We start from the raw sequence: 27,708 nt of genomic DNA on the forward strand, positions 1-27,708 counted from the left end.
TACCATGAGACGTAAAAGCAAACCATCTTGTGATATGAAAAAATAGTACCAACACTGGAGGGAACGGGGGATACACAGTATGTGACACTTTAGTGTTATATGCGCTATCCACATTCAGAGGTCACAGCCACAGTGCTGGTGGTTACGTGGGTCTGCCTTGTGAGGGAAAGGTACCGGGGTTTATCGACCCATCCTTGTCCCAGCAGCCTTGAGTTCAGGTCACAGCACTGCTAGGGCTAACATGCACCAGGTGCACTGCTACTGCCAGCTGACCTGACATGAACAGACAAGTTTGTTAGCGCTACATTTGTAGTACATCAAAGTATTTATTGTTCTGGACAATATACTGCTCAGGTCTTGATTTCTTTCAGTCCATTTTTTTTTCTTATGAGGCCAAAATCTGACCACTGTCACTGTTGGGAACCCATATGAGCCACACAACAAAGACCTAACACTTGGTTGGTTTGTACACGTATATGTTAGTCAAACAACGTGCATGCCTTTTGACTGACTGCATATATATCATGTCAGCAGGCTGCAGCATTTCATCATACCCAAGTTTATCTCACACCCCTGTGTAACTAGCTGTAAAATGACTCTTATTTGACTCTATCGTCATTTCAAAAGGTCTTATCTTTGCATTCGTATTCCCCCGTGATACCATTTAGTCACCTGATATTAATACATCTCACGTGGCTACGTCATATAAGTTTTACTGCATTAAAGCGACTCGCACTGGATGATTCCCCGTAGCAGCAAAAACACAAATTCTGATACAACTGTCCAGACTAAGGCTATGTCAACTGAAATCTAACTTGTGTTACAATACTGACCAGAAACCAGTGTATTTTTTAAAGTAATATCTCAGATTAAATCTGAGTCGTCGAGTCACAGGGTTACTCATTTACAAACACTGACCCTGGTCTGTAACACATATTGCTCAACAAAAGACCAGGTGTTCTATAGGTGGAAAGCTTTGCATTATTAATCAGCGTGCCTTGTTGCTGTCCATGTTCACCACTTAGCAATTTGCAAGCATTTAGTCTCAGCTCTGTGCAACCAAACACCACTGACAGTCTCAATCAGTTCAACCAGCCAGCTGAAAGGATTTGGAATATCTTAAGTTGAAAGCTTCCATTTTTCTTTGACCATGTGTGTCAAATAAGTTAGTGATACTTTCCCAGTATCCAGTGCATTGACTAGTATGAGATGAAAATGAAATAGTATCAGATGATACAACTCTGCATGTGTGACCGTGTGCAACTGTACACATTTAAAAAAGACAAAGTCATGTTTTTCAAGACGACAACATATTTGCCACTTGAGATTCAAAAGATGAGCAGTTTAATTAATTTCCCTTTTTTTCTCTCGCTAACCACCCGCAGTAAATCCTTGACCAACTTATTTCTAATTCAGGAAAAAAATACAGCAGAAAAGCAAATAAACATTGGTGGACCACAGTAATCACCCGACCCCAGTTCATGTGTTTTATGTAATTATAGTTGAGTCAGACTACCTCCCTTTAAAATAAAGCCCTGTCCACATGGAAACAGTAGAACTTTCCCCATACAAACTTTGTAGTATATACTCCTAGCCTGTATGTGCTGCAATGCTACTGCAGAAACAACCCAAAAACAAAGAAGATGTGGGGCATGCACATAAAGCTGGCATGCTGTGTACAAACACTGACACATGAAAAAGCAGAAAATGAAGAGGGCCACAGCGAATGCAACAGCAAGAGCAAGAAAGAGGTGTGACATCATTATTTTTCCCAAAGTTGCCGACTGGCTTTATGTGGATAAGAGTCAATACTATACAAAACTTTTGAGGATTCTCTTGGACTTGTGTGTACAGGCCCTTAAGAATAACAGTTGTCTATATATATATATATATATATATATATATAGTATACAAATTAAGTGAATGTTACACAGCTCCAACCAGGGTTGAGACAACTTTCAGGTTTGTCCAGATTTACAGACGTATACAATTTTAAAGTTTTTGATACGTAAGGTTTCTTACCTGTATAACCTGCAATCCAGCCCCATGAAGACACCATAGCCAGCAACCATTTGAACATGACCCCTTCAATGTGCCAGAAAGTGGAGCTGTCCCATATTCTCAGAGGCTGGAGAAGGATCAGGTACAGGCAGTAGGATGGGATGGCTACACAGTTGTTGATGAACATAAACACAAAGCGGATCACAGCCCTGAGGAGAACCCAGCCCAGCTTGCTGGCTTCGTCCAAGAGCTGTGCCATCCTGATACACACCGTCTGCAACAGAGACAGAGCAGCAGCACTTAACACCTCTGGGCTTGACTTATTTGACTTGATAAAACATCAGTCATGTGTGTAAACATTAGCCTTGCTGTGAACACACAAACTTGTTTGGAACAGGACTCGAATCCTCATGGTTAGTGAGTTGAGGGGGATGTTATTTTATGTAATTAGCATGAAACATGCATAGTGAGCACGACCTGTTAATGAATGATTTATTCAGGGCTGTATGTATAGGACGACACAAACTTTTCTGGGGGAAATTATACAGATTTAAAATCGCATTATATTTTTTGGATTTGTAAACAAAGCGGAGTTTAAGTCTGCATAATACCCTCATTTGGTTTGAATTCGTAAGCTTACAGAAAATGTGCAAAAACAAATAGATGTACTGATGTTACGAAAAACATTACTGACGGTAGCAAAAAAGGGTTACTAAATGTTGACAAGTTTTAGTAACATGACTGGGAATATTTGTAAGTGACAAACGTAAGCTCGTAAGCTCTGTTCCCATCATAGTACAGTTCGGTTTGGAACGGGAAAGCCCCCGGTCAGGCTTGAGTTTCGAATGAAAACAGTACCTTTACTTGGTAGGCGCTGTGTCTGATGGCTGCGTCAGCGAGATACGCAGCATGACTTCATATCGCTTCGACAACAACGAAACAACAACGGAGGACATCCAGCAGCTTGTTTTTTCCTGCTTGGTTTGTGGCAATTTGTCTGCACACTGTTGTGGGTGGAGGTGGTCGAGTTCTACTGTACCATTACTCTAGCACCCCCAGGGAAGGTTACCGAAAAATGGAAAGGTTAGGTCGGTTATTTTGGTACTGTTCCCAACGGAAACGCAAAAATATACATAACCGTATTGAATCAAACCGAACTGTTCCAGAGCGGCAATTAATAACTTCAGGAGGTCCTGGAATTCCCTTAAAGCACTTTAAACTGCATCATACTACAGACTATATGTTTACAAGCTCAACAACAGGCTACATATTAATGTTTCTCTGTGATCCTGATTATCCCAGTCACATCAACTTAATGAGATCTTTTCTCCTTTCTTTGGCGATGCACGTAATATCGTTTATCGTCCCATCCCTACTGAGAGTGAACCGGTACAGGGTGAGGCTTTATTTCCACAATCTAAATAATACATTCAAAGTAGTAAGATATTATCCATTGATAGGCATTCAAAGGGGGGTTGAGTCGTGTTTGTTTTTCGTGACTGTCTGATAGCCAACTGCCTCACTGGAACAGTAATAACATGCAAAGACAGAACCATAAAAAGGACGAGTCGCCGGGGCATGAACGACTACTCCATGTCTTGCTGTAAGCTAGGACCAGGCTGAGTTAGCACAACGGGGGCAGATGTGAAGAAACGTGTCAGCGGTGACAACCCGCGTTACTTCAATAACTATTTCAATAAATACGATAATGTAACAGAGACAGCCGAGTGCTGACGTATTGTAGGAGACGACAGCAAAACGTTATCTCGTACGCTAAATATATGCGGGCGGGCGCAAAGCCCAATATCCGTGTGTTATCCACATCCGTCTTTGTAATTTATAATAAGTCTGGTTGCTCGTGTTACTCACCCCGTTAACGTCACTGTAGCATCCAAGGGCGGTGCAGGGTATATGCTGGAGCCTGGGGCGATATAAACGGTATCACGTGTGGGCTATCCTCTAAACGATCGAGTTAGCAATTTTACAACCTGACATGGTCCCTCTCTATCAAACCCGGCGACGGCGCTGGAAACGTCCGATAACGTGACGACACACCGGGGTTGCACCCATTTAGCTAACGTTATCCAGGGCCGCTGGGGCACGGCGTATCCCGGCGGCGGCAGCGGGTACCGTTAGCTTGCTAACTAGCTAGCGGGCAGCTCCACTTCACAGTCCATCTCAGTGAGCGACACCGGGATAAATCCACCGAGGCATCATCGTCAACGTCGTTGTCCTCAAGTTAGCCAGCAATTGAGCTCCCGTTAACGAATACCGGCGTGAACGCGTTGCTGGCCGGGGCCTAAGAGCAACGACGTACGTTTAAAAATAAAAAAATAAAAAATAAGCGCTGCATAAATAAAATGTTCACCGCATTTGAACATCAGATTCACGACGAGCAAATGTGTCGTTTCTCTGCTCGCGGCACCCGTTATCTTCCTCCAGCGCCGTCTCCCACCGCGTCAACGAACACAAAAGATCAACAAGGTAATGACGGAAACTAGTCCGTCTCTCCTTCAAAATAAAAGCACAAGTGATACACATTTCAGTCCTTCAACACTGCGTTTATTCTTTAGGGTGATTACAACAGTGTGCAAGCATGGGTGATCCTATGAATGGCAGCTCCTAGAATTGAAGTCAAACTAAACATTAAAAAAGGAGAAAAAAATACAACAAGCCTTTTGCAGCAAGAAGACCCGGGTTCGAGAACCGGTCGGAACAAGGGCCTTTCTGCATGGAGTTTGCATGTTCTCCTCGTGTGTGTGTGGCTTTCCTCCCACAGTCCAAAAACATGCAGATTTGGAGATTAGACAAATTAGACACTCTAAATGAGAGTGAGAGTGGATGGTTGTTTGTCCCTGTGATGGACTGGCGATCTGACCAGGATGTACCCAGCCTTTCATTATGTCAGCTTGGGTAGACATATATGATCACTGCAACCCTCATTTGGAGGAGAAAGCAGTAGAAGGGGAGTGAATTAATTAAAACAAGTAGAAACAATAAAAAAAAATGTATAATATAATAAACAAACATGGTGGCAAAAAGGCCATCATATACATTCTTCTCTGCATTGTGATAATGGTAATCACGATTAATTTGATCCATGTTGGGATTCTAATTATTTGTGAAAATGCAATGATAATAAAAACAAAACACTTGAAATGTGTTTGTTCAATGTTGTGCCACACGAGTTATGAGCTTTGAAGTTTGGAAAGCTTTGATGTTACCAACCTATAATCTTACATCCTTTGGGTTTACATGTGTAGCTGCAGTAAGATAATGGAGTATGAAATACAAAATAAATGTAAACTATACCAAAAAAGAAGAAATTTGCATGAAACCATACTCAAAGTACCAAAAGTAAAAGTTTCCTTACATACATAACATTTCTATTTATTTTTGAAATTTTCTCATTATACAGAATGGCCTAGTCCGAATAATATTATAATACACTTGTATTGTAATTATACATACTTGAGTGTTGCAGCATCCAAAACGTTGTGTGAATTGTAACGACTTTCAATAATCTGCTGGGTAGCTTTATCTACGAATGCAATTTAGATCCAGTAACATCCTTTTGTTTTGAAAATCCTCATCGGAAGTCTCATTTTAACTTGTATCAGTTAATTCCAATGTAGCTGACGCCGGCCTTAACAAACTCCCTGCTGTCTGGTGCTGATGGTTAAAGTAGATTTGAACTAAACCATTTTTTCCTCATTCTGTGACTTAATCCTATGACTTCATAGTACTGTTTGTGTGTGGATTAATATTCGGATTAAATTCGTGTCATAAATCGTGTTATTCTGTTGTCAACAGTGTAGCTACATGAGTTCACCTTTAAGGCTTACTTTTATTCTGAAATTTAAAATAAAATTATTTATGAGGTGATAGAGAATTAGATTAGGAGAATAAAACCGTATGCAATTACTGAACACTGCGATGATGTTTAATTGTAGAATTTTCATTCATCAAGTGGGATTTGATAATTCTGACCACTGTGATTCAGCCAGGTGTTGAAGTGACATCACAGAGATTGTAGAGATCCTCTGACCAGTAACTTTGGTCTGCCCCCCAATGGCCCCTCATGTTACTACACTTAATGTAGAAAAAAGTAAAAATCCAAGGGCATTCAGTATAATTGTCCTAGGTGCATGTAGTATGATGGGATTAAATAATACATTAAGGGAAATAAAAGTAATTTTTTGCATTTCAAGGTCAAAAATGAAAAAAGGCATATCTTGATTTCAAAATGACCACACTGTCTGTGCCCTTCACACATTTAAGAAGAATTACACTCATTAAGCAGCAGAAAACTTAAATCTGTTTTTAATCATTCAAAAATATTATGTACATAATCAGTTTGTACAAAACAAAATGGCTGAAGCATCAAAGCACATGACTAGAAGCGGGAGTATGCTGCCCTCTGAGGAGCAGGCTGGCCTCCACTCTGCTGCTGCTGCTGCTGCTGCTGCTGCTGCTGCTGCTGCTGCTGCAGCTGATGACGGAGCTGCTGCGAGTACGGGTCCTCGAGGGACTTGACCGACACTGTGGTTTTGGGCCCCGTCTTCCACTCAGTGCCGCTCTCGTCCACCACGGACGCCTCCACGGTGACGGAGTGAGTGCCCAAGATGGAGAAATTCAACAAGAACTGGGTGCTGAAGTAGTCGTTGTGTGGCTCCACCCGCTGCTCGATTTCATTAGTTTTAGTGTCGAGTGGAACCTGGGAGGTAGAAAAGAAGAATAACGGGGGTTAAATCGAGGAGCAACAACTCGATGCAGAGCAAGAAATGGGCTACAGAGCTTGATCTGTGGATAAATGATGCATCTGTGTTCGTAGCGCCTCAAGCAAGCTTTGATAGACTGGAGTAATATTTTGTATAAAGCAGCGTTCACGTGCAGCAGCGTCTAAAACACTTTTAGACGCATGGAAGAAGCCAGAGGTTAAACATTAATGGAAAAGTCTTATGAATTAAATATATGGAGAAATGGAGAAAATTACTTTGAAGGACTAGAAACCAAACACTAATATTTAACATAAATAATCCTTTGTCTCATGTGATTTTAGTATTGTAAATATATGTAAAAATGCTCGGATTGCAATTTGATTATGGAGTTTTTCATAAGTTAATACAATATGATGAGTGATACATTGGTTAGTGTTTTTTCTTTGTAATAATTAAAACAACTTCTGATTTTTCGGCTTAATCTAAATAGGTTCTTTGTTTGCTCCATATAACAGAGAAATCATTAAAGAGTCATCTTTTGTTTGTGGAATAAACATTGAAAGCATTTTAAGGTTTCTCCTAAATTCTTTATAATTATGGAAACTATTTGTATGTTTAATTTTTCTGTTAAAACATACTTTTTCTGTGTTTTATTCCTTCTCAGTTTACTTACTGTTTGTATACATGTATGCACACATGCATGTATACCTATGTGTGTGTGTGAAAGTATGTATACAATCGTTTATTGTATGTTGTGGATTGGTGAGCATTTTGTTTATTGGACTTTAAATGTTGTGCTAATGCTAATAATGCACTTTTGGGGTTGAGCTCCTGTTGTGCCTGTTGTTACTAAGCAACCAAAACCTGGTAGGTGCAGAGATGAATGAAGTTGCTGCAGCTTCACTGGATTAAATAATGCATTAGAACTAAAGAAAGAGAAAGAAGACAATGGATCACTAGTGCTGCTTTTCTCTCAGCCCAGCTCTGCTGTTTGACATATATGGAGAAAAAGGATAATCCTATCCTCCACTGAGTGACTCAGGAACTTTGTCTGGATAATGGAAAGCTCATTTTATTTTAGAATGACCATTTTGACCTACTTCTTTAGTCCAAAACACGGAGCGCTCCCTGCCATCCAAAATGTTTAGATACTTTGTCTCCATTCACTGTATATGAAGGCCTCCTAAAAACATTTACTATATATGAAGGAAACAGTAATGATGCACACCTTGAAGTCAGACCCCGTCTTGCTCTGCAGAACTGACGTGACATTGAGGCAGACAGACTGGATCTTCCTGAAGAGTCCTGGCGTGGAACCGTGCTGCACGACACCTTCCACTTTAAGAGTCAGCTGCTGGCTGCTCTGCACTGGGATCGGCTCACTCGGTGTTCGAGGGGAGGGAGAGATGGCAAGCTGGAGAAACAAAGCACACACCTGGATTAGCACTACAAGTTTCCATGATCACACACAAACACAGCCATATAAAATGAATCCTAAATACGAAGATATGACGTCACTTAAAGAAACTGTGTATATGTCATATGTGTTGTAGTGAAGAAAGGGAAAGTTAAAGGGACTCTTCATCATAAGGTTGAATTTTAAGACGAGTAAAAAGTATGGCTAGACAAAAAACACACACACTTTATTTAAATTTCCTACAGATGAGGAAATGAAGTAGAGAAGAACAGAAAGAACAGCAGTCTCCATCACTGATGGAGAAAGACAGAGACAGAGAGCAGGACTGCCAGCTCTGTGTTTGTATACGGTTTGTCATATAACTGTGACCACAATGATGAAAATGTTGCTTAGGCACATGTTTCTTAAACAAACTTTGATACCATAGAAAAATAGAAAAAGAATTTCTGTACCTTAATGCTTGTTGACTGGAGCTTTTGGAAGAAGTACCTCTGGAAGGACAGTGGGACCTTGAGCAAAGCTATGACGGCGTCACAAAGACATCCTGTGTGCTGCAAAAACAATAAAAAACAAACAATGCTTTTACAGTTTTTATACTGTGAGCGATTTGCAGAAGTTATGTGTATATATATATACACATATATATATATATATATATATATGTATATATGTATATATATATATATATATACACACATACATACACACACATATATACATACACATATATATTCAAAACCTAACACCGTGTGACAGATTATCGCAGTAAATCCTCAGCATATTTAATCAGGTGACTGCCAGGTGTTACCAGATGTGAAACTGGGGGGTGTTTCTTGGTGAGGCCCTCCACTTCCTCCAGCACATGGTTGAAGACCGACATCATCCGGCGCTCGTATTCACTCTCTGTCTGGACAGTACCCAAGGTGCCGTACTCCTGAAAACTACATTACAGAAACAGAGGGGAGTTCAGTTACGGACACAAGTCAGCCTGCAGAAGGTCTTTACAGGACGCGAGCGACGGCAAAGCACTTTCAGTAATAAAAAAAATAATTCAAATTTAATTTCATTATGGTGTTGTGTACGTCGTGCTAGCTGGGAAACAGCACAAGCAGTTTCCTAAACAAATTCAAGATCAACTATATGAGATCATGTTCCAGACACAGTCAATATAACATAATAATCTACATTTATCAAGTGCCAAACCAGTAAAAGTTTTACTTTTAACTTCTTTCCTAAACTGGTGTACAAATGAAAACATATCTCAATGGTCTGTTTTTTTTGGATGTGGAACAACAACAACAACAACAACAACAACAACAACAACAACAACTCTCACCTGGCTGCTTGTGGATCCAGAATCAAAGCTTCAATCACATGAGAAATGAGCAAACAGCTCTGTTGTTGTCTGGACAGAGAGTTAAAGACAAATTCATCACAGCAGAGGAAACGTGAACGACGTGTGACGTGAGGCGTGCTTAACAAGGATACAGCTCCACGTTACGAAGGGTGGCATAGTCGGCATCGAACGAGGACTGGTGTAAGTCGGCGTAGCGCGCTGCGAGACTTCTGAATTCGTCCATGCACACATTCATCTGAAAAATAAACAAAGTAAGAGGTTGAGAACACAATCTCACACAGAAACCTACGTTAAAGCAGCAAAGACAGAGAAACTTTACGTCCTTTTGCGCCACCTACTGTTTATGTTTGTGAACTAAATCCCAATCCTTGCTTTACAGCAGTTGATTAAAATGAGTCTTTGGAAATTCTAATAACTGATATGTTTTAATGGAAACCTAAGAAAGTATTTACTAAATTATGCTTGCAATTCAATGGTCTACTACAACCTACAGTTTACAATGAAGTTATATTAAGTGGAAAAGTCATCTCTGCCCTGCAGTGCTGCCACTCAGGGTGTTTCTTCAGTGATTCACCTGCAGTGAGATGCGGCCACAGCGCTGCAGCTCGTTTCCTGAGGTGAGGGCGATGGTGGTGGCAATAGCAGGAGGAGGGCTGGTTTTCAGGCTGTTGCAGGTACAAATGAGCTGAGACAGGGCTTGCAGGGTGTCGATCCGCAGCTTAATGAAGTCGCACTGGAATGTGAGCGGGCTCAGTGGTGTGCTGGCAGCCTGCAGGGAGGGATAAATTAGTAAGTGAACATAAACGCCACAGTTAAATAGTTCAGTTATGGGTGCCTTTTTTGGTTTGATCTAACAAGATAAAGTCGGGAACCAAGTTGCAGTTTGCCATGAGTGAGCCACAAGGGTCTTTTTGGGAATAGATTGTGTCTCACAGCAAAAATAAACATTTCAGCATCTATATCTGTTGCATATGTCACAAACACAACGCATCCTGTTCCCATTTCAAAGTAAAAGTACTCTAGTATTTCCCCAATTCCCAAAGGGAAATATGTGCCACCTCGATGGATGCACTGCTTTATACTGAATAGTCCTGGTATTTAGTTGAGTACAGAGAGATACTTAAAGTATTTACAAGTATATTTTATTCATTTATAACAGGCAAAGTCTAAGTAAAACATAGCAGGAGCTGCACAGCAGGTGAGCAGGAGTCAAGCACCTGGTGTGAACGACAGACACAACTGCACCATCATTAACAGTTTGAGATGCCTTGAAATCAGCTTCAGGAGTCCACAGACTCAGGAAATATGAGCTGCTGTGAGTGTCCTGTCATTACAGAAGAAGGAACTACAGTAGATTTTGTTTTGACAAGTTGACAGTTCACTGACTGTGAGAGAGGCGATGCCCTTCTGGTAGGAGCGCAGGGCTTCAGCGATGGCGCTCATGGCTCCACTGTAGTCTCCGTCCTCCACGTGACTCAGGCACTGCTCGGCCTGGGAAAACTCCTTCAGACTGTTCAGCCAAAAGTAGAAGTGCTCCGACGCCACTCGGGTCCTCAGACTCTGGTACAGCTCGCTGGAGAACTCGTGGCATCCCTGCAGGTTAATGATAAGCATTTAACCATCCCGTTTGAGGATGTGCATGGTTTCTTGTGATGCCACGTTTCATCCGAGAAATAAAAACGTGTTTACCATTCGTGAGGCTTGCCGTGCAATGCAGTACACCGTCCAGCCGTTGGCAACATTTTCCAACTGCTGCTTGATGACCGTCTTCACGTCAGCTGACAAAGACGACTGGCTGGCAACAAAAATCACTGTTGCCAAGGAAACCTGCAGCATTTATACAGTGGGACAGGGGTTCAAATCTAAAGTTACAGATACTGATCATGAAGGCAATGACATAGAAATATTACAACTATTAGACATTTCTAAATAAATAAATAGATAGTTATGAGGTTTGTTTCTGTTAAAAGCAGGGCTATGCATGTTGAATGATTGTGCACTACAAAAGTGTATAAAATACAATTAATGCTTAAACCTTAAGCCTCCATTTTACTGCCGTGACACCCAGTAAAGCTTTAATATACTGGGTAGCTCATGTGTGACTCTTGAACAACCTCTCACCAGAAGTTCTTGCTGCTTGTCTGTGGAGGAGTGACTGGCCACTCTGTAGAGGTCCACCAGATCTCCCAGCATACCATCGCCCAGTACAGGCATGTGGGTGGCGATGGCTGCCAGAGCGTGGCACATGAGAACACGTGAGGAGTCACAGGATAAGTGGAGCTGGCCGAGCAGGAACTCCACGGCCGACTGGCTCAGGTGAGGTCGACTTTTCAGCATCTGAACCAAGGAGGTGAGGGCCGTCTGGACGGAGACACAAAAAGGGAAGTAGGCAGCAGAGTTGTTGTTGATATTAGATCAAGAAGCAAAAAGTTTGCTTGGAATAAACAGTGCTCACATTTGTCTAATACGTATTAAAGACCTATCATTGATTTAGCATCAAATAACACAAATGCAAATGCAGTTTTTGTGTCTCCAAAATGTCAGAGCACTGCATCCTGAATGCTGCTCACTCATCAAAGTTTACATTTCCACGTTGACGCCTAAAATCAATAACATCTGGTATGGCACTTTCCCCTTATTCATAATTTAAAATGTGCTATTATTTTCAATTATATTTTAGTTTACTTTGTATTCTTCTACAGAAGATTGCCTACACAAATGAATTTTGTGTGAATGAAATACGGTCTCAAAGGTCTCATTAAAAAAACCAAAACAATTACTATCTTATGACAGAACAAACAAACAAAGTTGACCTGTGTGTGCTGAACACATTCAAATTAGAGTAAAAAGGTCTTGGGGTTCAGTCACTAATTACTGATGCATTCATTTAACCTATATTAACTCTGTTGTGGCTTTCATGTCTTACTTTGAGTGTGGCCTGGGCACTGGGGCTGTTGTCCTGACTGCAAAGCATCAGAAGGGACTGCACTGCCAACACAGTGTCCTGCTCCAACTGTATTATATCTTGGAAGAGAAACACAACACAGGGGTGCTCAACACAAGCATGGGGTGAATCTGAAGTGAAATGGCTTCCATTAAAATAAGAGTAATCCATATCCTGTGCATTGTAACTCACCATTTTCTGGACAGGAAATAGCAATGTTGGAAAGCACTATGACCCCGTGTGCAGCCACTGCCAGGTTGCTGTGGTAACAGCATTCTTGTGCCAGTTTAACCAGGTCAGTGTGCCGTGGGGGAACAGAAGAGGCACCTCAATGTGTGAAAGACACACAGATGCCCAGTGTTATTTAACTGTTTTTTTTTCACAATACACTTATAAATGATTATATATTGACTATTACCTGTCATGTTACTAAAGTATTGCTTGATTGCGATTGTTCCAGAGAGGGTGGAGAGCACAGCCAACATCCCCAGCTTCAAGCTGATGTACGGGCTCGTCAGGGCACACTCACACAGAGCCTGCAGATGTAAACGGATTAATTTTTTCAAAACAACATGAAAACAATGCAAATCACAAAAAAAAAAAAATCTACCTGAGTGTTTTCTTTGATCCAGAGATGAGGAGCCTTTTTAGCCAGGAGCTTTAGATCATTAATGGCGAGTCTTTTTACAGCTCTTCTTGGGTCGTCTTTCAGGTACTGAAGGAGAAGCTGTAACTGTATGGATAAAGAAACATCGTCACTTATTTAAAGTTGAAAAGATACTAGAGGGCAAAGTTAAATACAAACAACAGTGCTCCTGAAAGTTTTTACCACCAAAATAATAAAAGGTTTGAATTTTTATGCATCTTGTCAAGATAAAACACTATAATAGGTATAGTGGTCCACACCTGCTTAGGGATATCAATGAGGGAGAAGGCAGCCAGCTGGGTAAAGGTGTGCAGGGTGACGATGACCATGGGGGTGGATGGATAAGAGTTGACCAGCTGCTGGAGGAGCTCTCTGCTGCTGGACGCCAGGCTGGCATCGTGGTGCATGTGCTGCAGCATGGGAATCAACTTCAGCTTCAGTTCCACTGGAGTGTCCAAACCTGAGGTAAAGGTGCCCATCACAGAGAAATGTTATATCTGCACAGGACAAGTGAACATGACAACACATTCATTCTGAGGACAAAACTTTGGCTGGACAAAGGATTTACCTTGAATCATCTCACTGACTTTGTTGCAAATCCCAGCTGCAAAGTCTCTGAAAACAACACAGACAAATGTAAAAATGTCCTGTGATCCCATATTTTTTCCCAGTTCAGCTTAGTTTTGGCAAAGCATTTATTTACTTTGATTGTGCAGAGAAGCTGGCAGCAGCAAATATGGCAGCCTCTACTTCAACGTTGTCATGTGAGTCCAGACTCTGACGAATACTGTGGTGGGCATTCTTCCTCTCTGGGATGATGGAGGCCAAACTTCCAAGCATCCTGAATAAAATGAAAAAACAAGGACAAAGTGGAAGATTACACACAGTCACTGGAATGAAGGGGAAGTTGTTAGTACACATGCATCTAGGACTACAAACTAATCTGAAATGTGCAACTTTTGTTTAATTATTTTTTTGGTTATCACCTCAGTGTGATGGCTCTGGCCACAGGATCATTGCTATGGATGACTGAAAACACCCTTTTGACAAATTCATCCACATTGAGGATCTTCTCCAGGTGTTTCTCACTCTGTTGAGTTACTTTCAGCACACAGAGACGCAAGAAGTTGTTCCTGAAATCAAAGAAAACACCTTTAATAAACAAGGACATCTGTAATACAGCCAAAACCAGTCTCATCAGCCTCAGTCTAATAAAGATGACAAGAAAAATAAGTCACTAAGAATTACTTACTATAAATGCACTAAATGTTCTTACTTATATACTTACTATATATTTTTTTTGATAAGTTTGGTTTAAATAAAACACACAGGGAAGTGGCTGTGTATTAGGACTGAACACCTTGAGTATAATCTCTGGTTGTAATTTGTCTGACAAATACTGAAATTGCATATTGATTTGCAGTAGTAATTTTACAAATTATCACATGAAAAACAATCAAAATAGCGACATCTATACCCTGCTTCAAACTAAGAAAGAGATGAGATATTGCTGAAATGTATTTATTACCTTTTTAAAAATTTAAAATAACATAGCACCATGAAAAATAGCCCTACGATGGATACATCCATTGAATTCTATTCATTTCTGAAGCCTCCTTACCCAAGTCTGAAGATGTCTGCTAGTTTCAGGAAAGCAGAGTTGATGAGGATGGGAAAGGGATACTTCTGGAAGAGTTTGGGGAAAAGCACCACAGCCTCACACTGCTCGCCCAGTTTCCCTGACCGCAGCCCTGGTGGGAGTTTAGACATTTCACAGGTCAAGACAAAAACAGCAACGTCTCACAGGTTAGATGAAGTCACCACACACAGGATTGTTAGAAGGATGATGTGAACAATATTGTGCAAATCACAGGTTTAATATCATAACAAAGCCCATATCAGTTATTTGTTTATGTTATTCTTCAAGTCTAGACTAAAAAACATATTTATTCACAACGGCTTTTAATACCCAGTAGAGTGGTGACTCGAAAAGTTTTTATACTTTAGATCACTTTTTATTTGTTTAGTTTAAGAAACTGTTTTAATACAATGTTTTTATATTGCTTTGTGTCTGTAATTCTGTCATTTTGTAAAGCACATTGGTCACCTGTGGGCTGTAGTGAAGGACTATAAAAACATAAGTACAAATTTCCCTCTGATGCTATTTGTACATTATCAGTCAAAAATACCATATTTGTTAATGTTTTCAATGTACATGGATGCTGTACAATTAAAACACTCACACACAGGATGAGACTACAACCCCAGAGCTGCCTGCTAACTCGTTAGCTTCCGTGCTAACTCACCTTTATCCAGCTCCATAAGAGCGGAATTGGCGTCGAGCTCTTGTTCTCCATAACACGCTTCTGATAGGAACGACCGAGCAGTGGAAAGTGACATTATTGTTTAATTTCTATTACTTGAAAAAATGTGTGTTTAGCTGCGTCCATTAGCTACCGGTCTCAATGATGATTAGCCATAGCGCGTCACGTCAGAGAAACTGCTCAATCACTTCCGGTTTTGTTAAAAAATAAAGCACCATGGTTCAGACTTCATTGACACTTTAAAATATGTTCTTAAAACTAGAGCTGCAGCTAACGATTATTTTCATAATCGATTAATTTGTCGATTATTTTCTCGACTAATCAATTAATCGTTTGGTCCATAAAATATCAGAAAACCTTAAAAAATGTTGATCTGTGTTTGTCAAACCTGGAAAGGATGATGTTGTCAAATGTTTTGCTTTGTCCGCAAACCAAAATGACTAACTTTTAATGATTTCTTTGTTATCCATAGCAAAGAAATTAAGAAAATATTCATATCTAAGAAGTTTAAACAATTGAAAATCTTGTTTTAATCATAAAAAAAGCTTCAAACCGATTAATCGATTATCAAAATAGTTGTCGATTCATTTAGTAATCGATTAATCGTCTCAGCTCTACTTAAAACCCAATATTTGCTGTAAATAATTATGTATAAAAGTTAAAAGTAAACATATTTTAATCAAGATTCAGTCATATAAGTGTCAGTGACACAAGTTTCACAAGGTTTGAGCCCCCTAAAATGCCCCACCACGCTCGGATTTATTTATATAATACTTTTTTTGTTTATTTTTCACAGTAATAAAGAATATGTTTAGAATTAGATTGGTTGGTTAATGGTGATGTTTAATTGTGACCACCATTTAGACCAGGGGTCGCAAACTCAAATGACCAGGGCGCCAATGAGTGTCCAGTCTGGTCATGTGAGGGGGCCAGTCGTGGGGGAGAAAGGTTCAACTATGTGGGGAATGAGCTAAAAATCACGACAAAGCAATTATTCATGATGATATTTCACAGAACATTATTTATTGAGATTTTATGAGAATGTGTATTTTGTTAGACGTTTATTTTACATATTTCAATTTATTTATGTTTACCAGGTCTGTATGTTGAAAGAATTGAGTGTGGTTAAGGGTTAATTATGGCAAACTTGACGAAAAAACGAAGCCGACACAAAGAAAGCGGATGTGTAAATGTTGCTGGAGCGGAAGTGGCTGCTGTTTCCACCAATGGCAGCGGGAGACGCGGGTTTAGCGGGGGATTCAGTCGCGGTGTGTTCGCGGGAAACAGAAGCAGCAGCAGCAGCAGTAGAAGAAGTAGTATTAGCAGCGACTTCAACGCGGAAAAAAGAACACTGGATTACTTTTTCTGTACCGATTTAAAAAATAATAACTCCAGATCGTGCGGTGCCGGAGTGCAGTGATGCTTTTCCGCTCTATTGTTGACAGAGGAGTGGGCAGACGGAGGCAGAATGGTGAGATTATAATCCGCGCTTGTGTTTATTGCGGGGACGCAGCTAAAGGCGACTGCAAGCTAAATTCACGTGTAGATATCTGGGTAGATTTAGTGTTTGCATGCACTTCAAACAAAGAATGATAGATTTTTTAATGAATTATATGTAAAAATACACAGATTTCCCTCTAAATAGATCAGTCGTGCTGTTTTACAGTCGATGCAAATGGAAGCTATTGTACAATGGCCTATAGACATGACTCATATGACTTTATACCACACAAAATATAAATTCATGTTTTTGAATTTGATCTTGCAATTTCAGCCTAAAATAACTGCTCATTAGGTCAGTGGTTGCACTGAGAAACCACAAAGTAGATTGGGGTGTGTCATGGACACTCAAACAGTGAAAATGTCTAGTATAATGTCCAAACCAAAAGATATTTACTACTACTACTTATTAAGGACGACAAAATCAAAGAAATACACAACCAGTGTTTGTTATTTTTGGTTAAACATGAGTAAATTGATTATTTTGGTGATTGAAATGGTTGCAGTCTGAATTAAGTGCCAATAGTGTCAACTTGCATATGAATTAGTTGATTATTTGTTGCAGTTCAAGGAAAAAGTGAATCTTGTTTGATCCAAATGTGGAGCTCCTTCTCTGCAGAACAAAGTATTAAACCAATAAGGGAAATTATGTGAGAATTATGCAAAGTTGTGTCACAATGCTGCACTTTCAATTTTTATTAAACCTTTATTTAACCAGGATAAGAGATTGTCTCTTTTACTGTCCAAGACAGGCAGCAGCACAGTTTACAGTTACAGACATTAACAACATTAAAATAGCAGCACCATAATCATCATGCACATAAGAAATAGACAGTAAATAGATTAAATAAACCGTTGGCTCAGTGACAGTTAAAATCAGTTACAAACATCTACAGCCAGAAGTCTCTGTCTCAAGGTCTTTAAAAGTGTCCAGTGAGACCAGATCCTTCAGTCTAAGGTAATTTTGCAGAGCGTTCCAGTTACAGGGAGCGGCAAACTTAAAAACACCTTTTCCATGCATCAAATCCTGTGAACTAAGACCATAATAAATAGTAAAAACCCATAGATAGATAGATTGGAGCAGACCTAAAATACATTTATTTACATAGCTTAAATATTTAGTTAGGACTTAAACCTTTCTAAACCTTTTATTTTTACCATACAATTCAAATAATTCTCACTTTAGTGAACGCAGATTTCCTTATTTGTGTCTTAATTGCATAAATTCATCTCATGGACTGATGTACCATGAAAGGCCAACATCATGGCAAAAAAAAACACAAGCAGAAGATTTACAGTAGCAAGCAAACCTACAAACAAAGTTGTGTGTACTAATGTGACTGCAGCATCCTACTAAACACTCTTTCCTGTGCAGCCCTCCCCGCAGACCCTCGGCCCAGGTTTCCTCTGAGTTCTCTGCTGCACGGCTTCCAGTGTGTGCGGCACGATGAGCACATCTCACACGGGAACCTCGGTGACTCCGTGCCTCCATTTGGATTAGCGTTCTCCTCTGGTAACCCACCTGCATTTTACCGTCACAGGACTTCACTGGTGTTTGTTGTCATTTATTTAACTAACTGACACACACACATACACGCACGCTCTCTCTCTCCTCTTGTTTCTGTTTAGTCGGGGATCCGCAGAATATCCTCGCAGCAGCTAATGAAGAAGGCATTGTTAGAATCTACAACACGGAGAGCAGAGAAAAAGCGCTTCTTAAAGGTTTGTGAGACTCATTTGTTCACAGCTGCCCTTTCTATCATTAGAATACAGTAGAAACTAATAGTGTATGAACTTTTCAGAATGGCTGGCTCATGAGAATGCAGTCTTTGACATTGCGTGGGTACCAGGAGAGCCTCAGCTGGTGAGTGTACATTGTCAGTCAGTGACATTTTAACTATGGGCCTTTTAAAATCTCCCTTTTAGACGCATTTATTGACACACCTTCATGTAATAATGTGTCTTTCTTTGGATGGTTTGTCTTGTTTGCTCTTGTTTTCATATTTTCCTCCAGTTTATTTATTTTTTGCATAGTAGGCACATTGTTAACTCTTGGTGCATCATCCTCAGGTGACGGCCGCAGGAGACCAGATGGCTAGGCTATGGGATGTGAAGTCAGGAGACATGTTAGGAAGCTTCAAAGGTCACCTCTGCAGCCTCAAGTCAGTTGCATTCACACCTCAAGAGAAAGGTAAGTTACACATCTGACCTAATGTTATCCAGGAGGGAAATTTACATGCCCTGTTCTCAGTGACAGTCCATAGGAAAACACTGTTTTTTAAAGATATGATGTATGTTTTGTTTTTTTGGGCTGAACAATTAATTTAAATTTGATCAAAACCACAATACAGCCGACGGCACATTACATACCACAGGGTGGAGCAATAGTTCTTAAAGCCAAAGTGTGTGTAAAAGTATCATTTTATATTGTCTTGACCTATACGTAGCATCATATTCTACTGGCTGAAGCAAACACAGATCTGCACAAACACAGTAATCAGTTTAAATATGTATTCAAATGAAAATGAGAATAAATTATGTAAAAATAAATGACTCTTCTCTCTCGTATCGCATACCCTATCTTAGTCAAAATTTCAGTCAAAATAATAGCCATATTGTTTATTTATATAAAATTGTTCAGCACTTTTGTGCTTAACTGCATAACCATAACACAAATCACCAAAATAATGTGCCAAAATGCTCTTGGGTGTTTTACTTTTCATTATTTGCAGAGTTTGTGAGAGGATTTAGGATTTGATTTGCTGCACAACATAAATCTTAACTTTCAGCAATGGCAATTTTCCAACTGCACTGTTTCACATTTTATTTCAAACCTCTACTGAAGCTGTGTTTGTTCTCAATTCAACAGCCGTGTTCTGCACTGGAGCCAGAGACGGAAATATTATGGTCTGGGACACCAGGTGCAGCAAAAAAGGTAGAGTTTGAATTCACTTACGACAATTGGTGATTTTTAAAAAATCGTAAACATAAAGTTTGTGGTTATTTATTTAGTTGTGTGATCGTATCCTGTCTTCCTCTCAAGACGGTTTCTACAGACAAGTGAAACAGATCAGCGGCGCTCACAACAAAGCGGACGCGAACCCTGTCTCCAAGACGAAGAAGAGACGGAGCAGCACGCGTGGCATGGCTCCAAGTGTGGTGAGTTTCCTCAACACCTGACACTGTTTACTTTACTGCAGTGAAACAGAGAAGAGAAGAGACTTGGAACGAGTCGAGAGGTGAAAAATGATCTTCAGACGTTTCTTCCTCTTCTCCTTATTTACAGGACACCCAGCAGAGTGTAACGGTGGTTTTGTTTCGGGATCAGCACACACTCATCTCCTCTGGGGCCGTTGACGGGTAATAAACCATGTCATTATCAATGATTCAGCATGTTTATGAATGATTATTATGATCATTTAAGGTTGCAATGATGAATTAATCGTCAACTAATGTGAATAATTGTGTTTTGTAAACAAAACAAGACATTATTTTAAGGTTTGGGATACACACATTTTCTGACATTTCACAGACTAAACTACTATTTAATTTATTGACAGATTGATTCATTATGGAAAATCATTGTTAGTTGCTGATCTAAATGTCATTTTTCTTCCATTTTATTCCTCAGAGTAATCAAACTGTGGGATTTGAGAAAGAACTACACCACACACCGTCAGGATCCTGTTCCACTGCAGACGTACCCGTACCCGGGTTCTTGCATGCGCATGAGACTGGGTGAGTTTTGTGCCGCACTGGAAATCGAATTGTAAATATTATATATATATTATATATAATTCATGAAAAAAAACAAGCTAAACATTGTTTTGTGTGTGTGTGTTGCAGGTTATTCGGGACTCGTCCTGGACTCCACGCGATCTAACGTCATGTGTAACTGCACGGACGACAACATCTACACGTTCAACGTCAGTGGCACAAAGACGGCTCCAGGTAAACGAGAGCGGAGCCGGGGCGTTTCCTGTTTCCTGTTGATAACTGACACAATACCGTTGTTTATCACTAGATGGGGCTGCAAGACTTGCGCCCTTTGAGGAGCAGGGGCTGCATCTGTTTAATGCATATAAAACGTGGAGATGCAGGGACTTTGTGTAGCTTTAATCAGGAGTTTTAAATGTGGTTAATGTCTAATGTCACATAACTGGGCAGCTGATCACGACTGAATCAGCTGGACAGTATTTGACTGTGTGGGGCAGGCAGCCATTTTGAAGCACTAAACAAACCACTGCAGTTCTCAGTTAATATGAATATAATGAACTTTATTTGTATCGCACCTTTTTTGCAGCTCAAAGTGCTTCACAGTGAAAGGAAAATAACATTTAAACAAAAAGTCAAAAACCCTGTTTTAACTTTGAAGTAAAACAAAAGATGCAAATAAGACAGTACGTTTTAAGTCCTCTTTTAGCTTATTCATTTATTTAAGGTGCTTGCAAAGACAGAAGAGCAATGTGACAAAAAAGGAAAAAAAGACGGCATCACATAAAGGCACGTCTACAAAAAGGAGTTTTAAGAAGTGATTTAAAAAATGATACTGATTTAGCAGAAGAGAGGAAAGTTGTGGATTTTGGATTCTTTTATTTTTTGTTACTGTGTTTATTTAGTCTTTTGTGTGCTGTTGTTAGCGGTGATAATGCTTAGTCTCTGCTTGTCTTTCTTCCACAGTGACCATATTCAGTGGCCACCAGAACTCCTCATTTTATGTCAAGTCCACTATTAGCCCAGATGATCAGTTCTTGGCCAGTGGCTCAAGTGACAATAACACATACATTTGGAAGGTATTGTATTTATTTTCATTTACTGGGATAAAATGGGAAACCTTGTTTTAGTTTACAGTGACTCAGGTTTTTCAACTATTTCATTTGTCCTCTCTTAGATTTCTGACCCTCAGCATCCTCCCATGACACTTCAAGGCCATAACGAGGAAGTGACATCTGTGGTGTGGTGCCCGACAGATTTCACCAAGGTACAACCTCAGTGACTCAGTTCCCACTCGTTCTGTTAGCGTTGTGATCTCTCTCCCGTTTCCTTCTTCCCCGAGACCTATGATTGTTTTCCTGCTGCTAAGCGGAGTGGTTGTACTTGGACCAGGACGCTGGATTTCGGCTCTGTGTAATCTCCGCTGCTCTGTTGGCAGATTGCTTCCTGCTCCGATGACCACACAATTCGGATCTGGAGGCTTCGACGGGAAATGGATGGAGCCGAGTGTGCAGTGGGAGAAGCCAACCTTGTGGGCTGGGCGCGTCCTAAACCTCCCACAAGTCAGTAACTGACATAAACTATCTTTTAGCTACTACATAATCACACAGTATGTATGTGTTGTCTTTAATTTTGCTGCAGTTTTACTGGTATTAGTGATTCCTTTTCTGTGTGTGTCTGCCTCGGCATGTGAAACACAGAAGAGCTTAGATCTCTGCTTTCCTGCTCTTGAATACAACATTTCTACTTGACTAATAAAGATGTCTGTTTTTCTTTTAAGGGCCTTTAATTGCAGCTGAGACGACTCCTGCCAAGACACAGAAGTTGCAGAGCCTTGGAGGACTGGCCTCCCCTCAGCAAGCGTCCTGTGCTCCCAGTGGAGCCGCCCTTCCGTCCCCCTCCAGCACCATTTCACCTGCACAGGACACAAAGGCTGCTGCTGTTCGCCAGAGGACACCGTCGTCAATCAAGCAGTGGTTATCGCCGAGCCAAGGCTCACTCAGTCAGGCCAGCCCTCCTCTCCGCAGGGTCCTGAGCCTGTGTCCCCAGAGTCCGATGGTCAGCGCTTCTCCCAGCGAGCGACGGGCCAAACGCAGGCTGGAGACGGGTGCGTCTGTGGGCTGTGAGGATGCGGAGCAGTGTGACTGCGTTACTGAACTTTACCCCGCAGCCAAGAGGAGCCGGGCCCCGTCCGGTATCTGCTGCCCAGCTCAGGAGAGCACGGTACAAACGGACTGTCACACAGAGGACAAGCAAGCCTCATCTGGCAAGGAGAATTGCTCTTCCGGAGGAAAGGACTGGCTCTCTGTTATGGGCCAGAAGATGAGGAAAGGTCACGGAAGCCCGAGTATTTCCAGAAGTCCCAGTGCCTCGAAGAAACTGGAGGGCAAAGCACCAGCTTCACCGGTAAGTACCAAACTCCAAGGCTTAGTGAATCTGTGTTCTGTAATACCAGGTTGCCTTAAAGCGGCAGTGCGTAACTTTTTGTTTAGTCTTCATGGACAGAAGCATTGTTATTTGTATGCTGCTCCTTCATCTGAAAACGGGCTCGGTCAGATAATATTGTCTAGTGGTGTCACGATCTCAATTGTAAATCCAATATTGATTGAAGGGACGTCACGATCTCGACCTTCAAAAGCAAAGGTTAACCACGCCCCCAGTGTGATGTCCTGCAGATGTGCCAGAGGGGGAAAAAACACAACGTTGTAGCCATTGCAGCACGACTACACGTTACCTCCTCCTGCTAACCTGAAGCTGCTGCCAGCTAATAGTAACCATGGCAACCGCAGACTTGAGAAACACATTGACCGAACTCCTGAAGTATTTGGAGATTCAGACACCCCTAACACTATGAAGACCTGACTGAGGGTGTGTTTCTGTGTATACAGCAGCAGCGCAGCGGTGGGTGGGGACAAGAGGTGTTTATCTCGTCAAACTTCTGAACTACCAGGATTTTAAGCAAAAGAATTCAATTCACCTTTGAAATTTTCTGTTGGCTCTTTTTGTTTTCAATCATACTCCAAACTGTTTGCAGCCGTCTTGCTTTACTCGCGCAATCTTGCCAATGCCTCTGATTGTCTTGACATAAATCTAATTGCGTACTGTATGCAGCATGGTACACGACATCTAAAACACTTTGTGTGAACTAATTTGACAATGGTTTAATTATATCTAATTAATGTTTGCTTATATGTAAAAGTCACGCACTACAGTTATGAATAAATCTTTTTTTAGGGACGGGAATTGGTATGGGTCGGATATTGGACAGATAATTATGTCAAATCCGATACAATACAAAAATCCTATTTATCGCTTGCTTCACTATGCAGAGACTGCATAAACATGTAAAAGAAAATCAGTCATGTTTGGGCTGTTTATTTCTTCTTTTTGGGGAGAGCAATATTTGCTACACAGTTGGAGAATTATGCCTTTGAAATGACTCGGCACAAATGGTTTCATAGTTCATAAATGGTCTAAAATGACTGTATGGGACTTATATCTGCAGCAATAAATACTCGAGTTTGTGATATCGGTATTGGACACAAAAAGTGGTATCGTCCCAACCCTAATGTTTTCCCGAACAGCCTTAAGCATTTGTTGAACAGAAGAGAGACTCGCAGTGAAGACAGAAATGTGTTATTTCCTCTGCCTGTGCCTTGTTATTAATGCCTTCCTTCAGTTTCATTTACTTGGAATGTTGCCAGTCTCGAATAACAGCAATTCAAAAGAAATGCATACTTGAAGAATGATTGTATGTTGACTGAGGCCTGTCCCTAATTCCTTATCCGTGCCGATGTTGACACGTGCATGTGTCATATTTGAACATTATCTATAAAGGAGGACTGCAGCGGTTGACGTTTTTCATATTTCTTTGTTTTACAGACAATCCGTTCGCCGCAGACAATGAAGAAAATCTCCACATATTTCATGAGGCAGACTCTGGACTGACCAGCTGGAGCCAAACAGATGTTCTGTGCTTTTGTATAAAATGCTGTGTTTTTAGTTTGGGTATTTTTATGAGGGAGAGACACAGATGATAAGAACACTGGTTAAGGTCCAGGTTGCATAAGTATAAAAACCTGAGTTGCATGAAGATAAAAAAGCAAGTCATACTAAATATTTTATACAGGAGAGTCTGCCTATGTATTTTTTTTTTATTATTATTATTAAATTGGGTCATGGGTATTTGCATTTCCCTCCTACACCATTTTCTGGTGCTCTTCAATTACTCAGGTAGCATTCTGCAGAGATAATAATCACTTCCTGCAAACCTGGTAACTTTATAAGAGACATTACATGTACAAAGGAGACCCTGAATACTGTGCAATAATTAGGTTAAGGAGAATAACATGGCATTACTCATCAAAGTCATAGAAAAAAATATATTTGTCCACAGGTGTGGCTGTTTTAGAAGAAAGAAAGTACAGCTTGTTTGCTCTGTGGCCTTTTTATCAACTTCACTAAGATTCAAAGTGTAAGCTGGTCAGAGATAAGCTCAGCAGCACTTTGTATGCATGCCATTTGTATTTTCATTTCTTGTTTATTTTTTCCCCCTCTCCCTGCATTGGTTTTGATGTTTTACTCCCAGTGTTGCATGTACTGTATATAAAAATCAACTGATTGTCATTTTTCTTGAGCAAACACTCAAGTTGTTTATATGTACAAAATAACCAATGGTTATTGGTTTGTTTGTATTTAATTAACAAGGGGCTCAATGTGGCCTTACCTTATTAAATGAAAATCAGTTTTCATGATCTTGGTTGTATATTCTTTATTTATGTTTGTTACAATGAGCAGTGTTTTGTGATGAAAAATGTTTATATACTGTAGATGTTCCCAGTGTTTTTAGCAAGTGTACAAGTTGTTGCTGCATTTAGTTTGATTCAGGAATTCAATTGCAACAAAAATGAATTGAAATTCTGCTGCAGGTTTACAATTTTGCAATCATCCAAGCCCCAGAATTTAGATTGTACTTTAATGTTTTTATGCTCCTTGATATCAGCTCACATTATGTGATAATAGGTGATGTTTGGGGGACGACTGTAGCAACTTTCTCTAATAAAACAACAATCACCCATAACATAACAAATTACATTATTGGCTAAGAGTAAATATCTTCCTTACAGGTTTTATTATCAATTAATTACATACTATCTACATACTAATTTGTTTTTTAAATGACAGTTTAACTAAAATTGAGCTAGTCTTTGTCGGACTAATATAGCTGGACAATGTGATTCATAGTCCGATTACTCCTGCATGTATATGTTTAGTCAAACTTGGCATTCCGCACATGCACCAAAATTTACTCCCCAGTTTTTGACCTGGAAGTAGAAGGAGACGGCGTATAAACTGCAGTACTGGACAAGACAGCAACCACAAGAGCCATGCTCCATCTAATTTGTATCATGATTAACATGTACAGCAGGTACAAAACATACAGAACATACACAGTCGCAGTTCGCTGTTTCTTTTTCTGTGACAAGGTCAACAGGAAATTGATTCAACTGATTGTGCTGTGCCAATCTCAGTTGATATAGGGGTAAAGGCGGGGTCACACCCTGGACAGATCACCAGTCCATAGTTTTTGAATCTATCGTAAACAGTCTAGGAGTTACGGTAATGAGAAGTACGCATGCCACATCATGTCAGTGGTGACAGGATTGGTAATGGAAGGGTTACCTTGAAATACATTGGTGGCCGCATGAAATCAACTGGAGGGCTGCAAGTGGCCCACGGGCCATGAGTTTGAGACCTCTGTCAGTATGAAATGACAGAAGGTGGATATAATACAAATTTAATCGATTGGTTCAAAACGTGTGATTGTACTGTATATCTTCCGCAACGAGAACGTACGAGGTGTTAATATTGGTGCAGATAAAAGAAACCACAGCTGCCACTCCTCATTCAACTGCTCCAAGTCACCTATTTGTTTTCCCACGTCACGTGTTCATCCGCCCCTCTCTTTCTCTGGCCAACGATTGGTTGAGAAGTTTCCAGTGTTTGATTCTCGCACTGCCATTGGCCGGCGCAGCTGTCAGTCAGTGACGTCTGCCTGTCAGGCTCTGTGGTCCACCACCAACAGCCGAAGAGAAGCGACAGATCGGCGGCACAGGGAGTTACATGTCTGCATTTTCAGCACGACGTCCGCCAGTTTGTTGTCTTTGAGGACGACTGGTGGAGACTGAGGCTGCGCATTAAAGCCAGTGAGGATTTCCAGTTAAAACCGGGTCACCGGGCTAACTTTTTAGTGCTGTAAATGCGATTCAGCCGTCGAGCCATTTTTGAACTCCATCGATCGCGGATAGTTCTTGTGAAAACACACTCACCGGAAGTGTTGCTGGGATTAAAAAAAAACAAAACTTGAAGACTCGCACGATACGTTTCTACGAAGAAATATCTTCTCACGGCGGGGCATTTTTTACTCCGTAACTTTTCCCCCCTCTGAAAAGCGGTGCAAACTGTTCCAGTGACGTACTTAGCGTAAGCTAATTCCAGCCAGCTAGCTAGGTGCAGCAGTTAGCATCTTAGCAGTTTGCTCCTGCGGGTGCTTGAGGTAACTTTTGATGACAATGTCTTTCGTGCGTTTTACAACAGGTGGACCATTTGCAAACACAAGGAATCATCAGGAACTGTCGTAAATTTAGAAACTCGGATCGTTTCAGTCTGCCGTTTGCTGCTACAGGAAATGCCATGAGTTGTTAGGCTTTTTAGTTCGTGTTTTAAGGATATTTTCCCATCATGATGCAGCAGTGTAACCCCGAATGACATGTCGGCTAATACGAATTAACACTACAGCTGGATAAGCTTCAAGCCGTGCCGTTCGATTTTCCCACTTTTTTGCCGAGGTGAAGAGGAAACCTTGCAGTCTGCCCAGAGGAATAATACCATTGCTTGTGTGAAGTCCGCCCGTCAGTTCATGCGTCAAAATGTCGGCCATCTCTGCATCCGAGAAAGTGGACGGGTTCACGCGAAAGTCCATGAGGAAGGCCCAGAGACAGAGGAGATCCCAAGGCTCTTCTCAGTACCGCACCCACAGCGTTCCGGTGGAGCTTTCACCGCTGCCACAGCTCAAAGGTACGGT

General features: G+C 40.8%; 4 protein-coding genes across 5 annotated transcripts in view; 2 read left to right on the forward strand and 2 right to left on the reverse strand.

Annotated features, from left to right (window-relative positions):
- Nucleotides 1–4,470, reverse strand: part of lpgat1 (lysophosphatidylglycerol acyltransferase 1) — a 41,947-nt gene extending 37,477 nt beyond the window's left edge. Inside the window, exons 1-2 of one of the 2 annotated variants that reach the window (XM_044049159.1) lie at nt 3,871–4,470; nt 2,023–2,275 (exon numbers count right to left, since the gene is read on the reverse strand). In XM_044049159.1, the coding sequence (XP_043905094.1) occupies nt 2,023–2,260 (238 nt within the window). In that variant the 5' untranslated portion in view covers nt 2,261–2,275; nt 3,871–4,470. Of the gene's footprint in view, nt 1–2,022; nt 2,276–2,859; nt 2,999–3,870 lie in introns of those variants that run through there. The other variant, XM_044049160.1, reaches the window with a different exon arrangement.
- Nucleotides 4,471–6,245: 1,775 nt separating this feature from the next.
- ints7 (integrator complex subunit 7) lies at nt 6,246–15,575 on the reverse strand. Its single transcript, XM_044049946.1, has 20 exons — nt 15,393–15,575; nt 14,708–14,837; nt 14,073–14,219; nt 13,790–13,927; nt 13,655–13,701; nt 13,347–13,546; nt 13,051–13,173; nt 12,859–12,976; nt 12,633–12,767; nt 12,423–12,520; nt 11,618–11,857; nt 11,186–11,323; nt 10,883–11,089; nt 10,071–10,265; nt 9,628–9,731; nt 9,476–9,544; nt 8,948–9,080; nt 8,592–8,690; nt 7,951–8,136; nt 6,246–6,718 (listed from the first exon to the last, which is right to left on the reverse strand). The coding sequence occupies exons 1-20, from the start codon at nt 15,484–15,486 to the stop codon at nt 6,398–6,400; spliced, it is 2,922 nt and encodes a 973-aa protein (XP_043905881.1). The 5' UTR covers nt 15,487–15,575; the 3' UTR covers nt 6,246–6,397.
- Nucleotides 15,576–16,661: 1,086 nt separating this feature from the next.
- On the forward strand, nt 16,662–25,378 carry dtl (denticleless E3 ubiquitin protein ligase homolog (Drosophila)). The gene is made up of 15 exons (XM_044048582.1): nt 16,662–16,881; nt 18,286–18,423; nt 18,540–18,632; nt 18,713–18,774; nt 18,981–19,101; nt 19,780–19,845; nt 19,954–20,069; nt 20,197–20,270; nt 20,542–20,648; nt 20,757–20,861; nt 21,591–21,703; nt 21,802–21,891; nt 22,063–22,186; nt 22,405–23,030; nt 24,507–25,378. The coding sequence occupies exons 1-15, from the start codon at nt 16,830–16,832 to the stop codon at nt 24,570–24,572; spliced, it is 1,953 nt and encodes a 650-aa protein (XP_043904517.1). The 5' UTR covers nt 16,662–16,829; the 3' UTR covers nt 24,573–25,378.
- A 1,301-nt stretch (nt 25,379–26,679) lies between these two features.
- ppp2r5a (protein phosphatase 2, regulatory subunit B', alpha isoform) overlaps nt 26,680–27,708 on the forward strand; it is a 34,198-nt gene continuing 33,169 nt past the window's right edge. The window contains exon 1 of the mRNA XM_044048583.1: nt 26,680–27,701. Within this exon, the coding sequence (XP_043904518.1) occupies nt 27,554–27,701 (148 nt within the window). The 5' untranslated portion in view covers nt 26,680–27,553. The remainder of the gene's footprint in view (nt 27,702–27,708) is intronic.

Source organism: Solea senegalensis, linkage group LG17 (genome assembly GCF_019176455.1).
Source record: "Solea senegalensis isolate Sse05_10M linkage group LG17, IFAPA_SoseM_1, whole genome shotgun sequence".
NCBI lineage: Eukaryota > Metazoa > Chordata > Actinopteri > Pleuronectiformes > Soleidae > Solea > Solea senegalensis.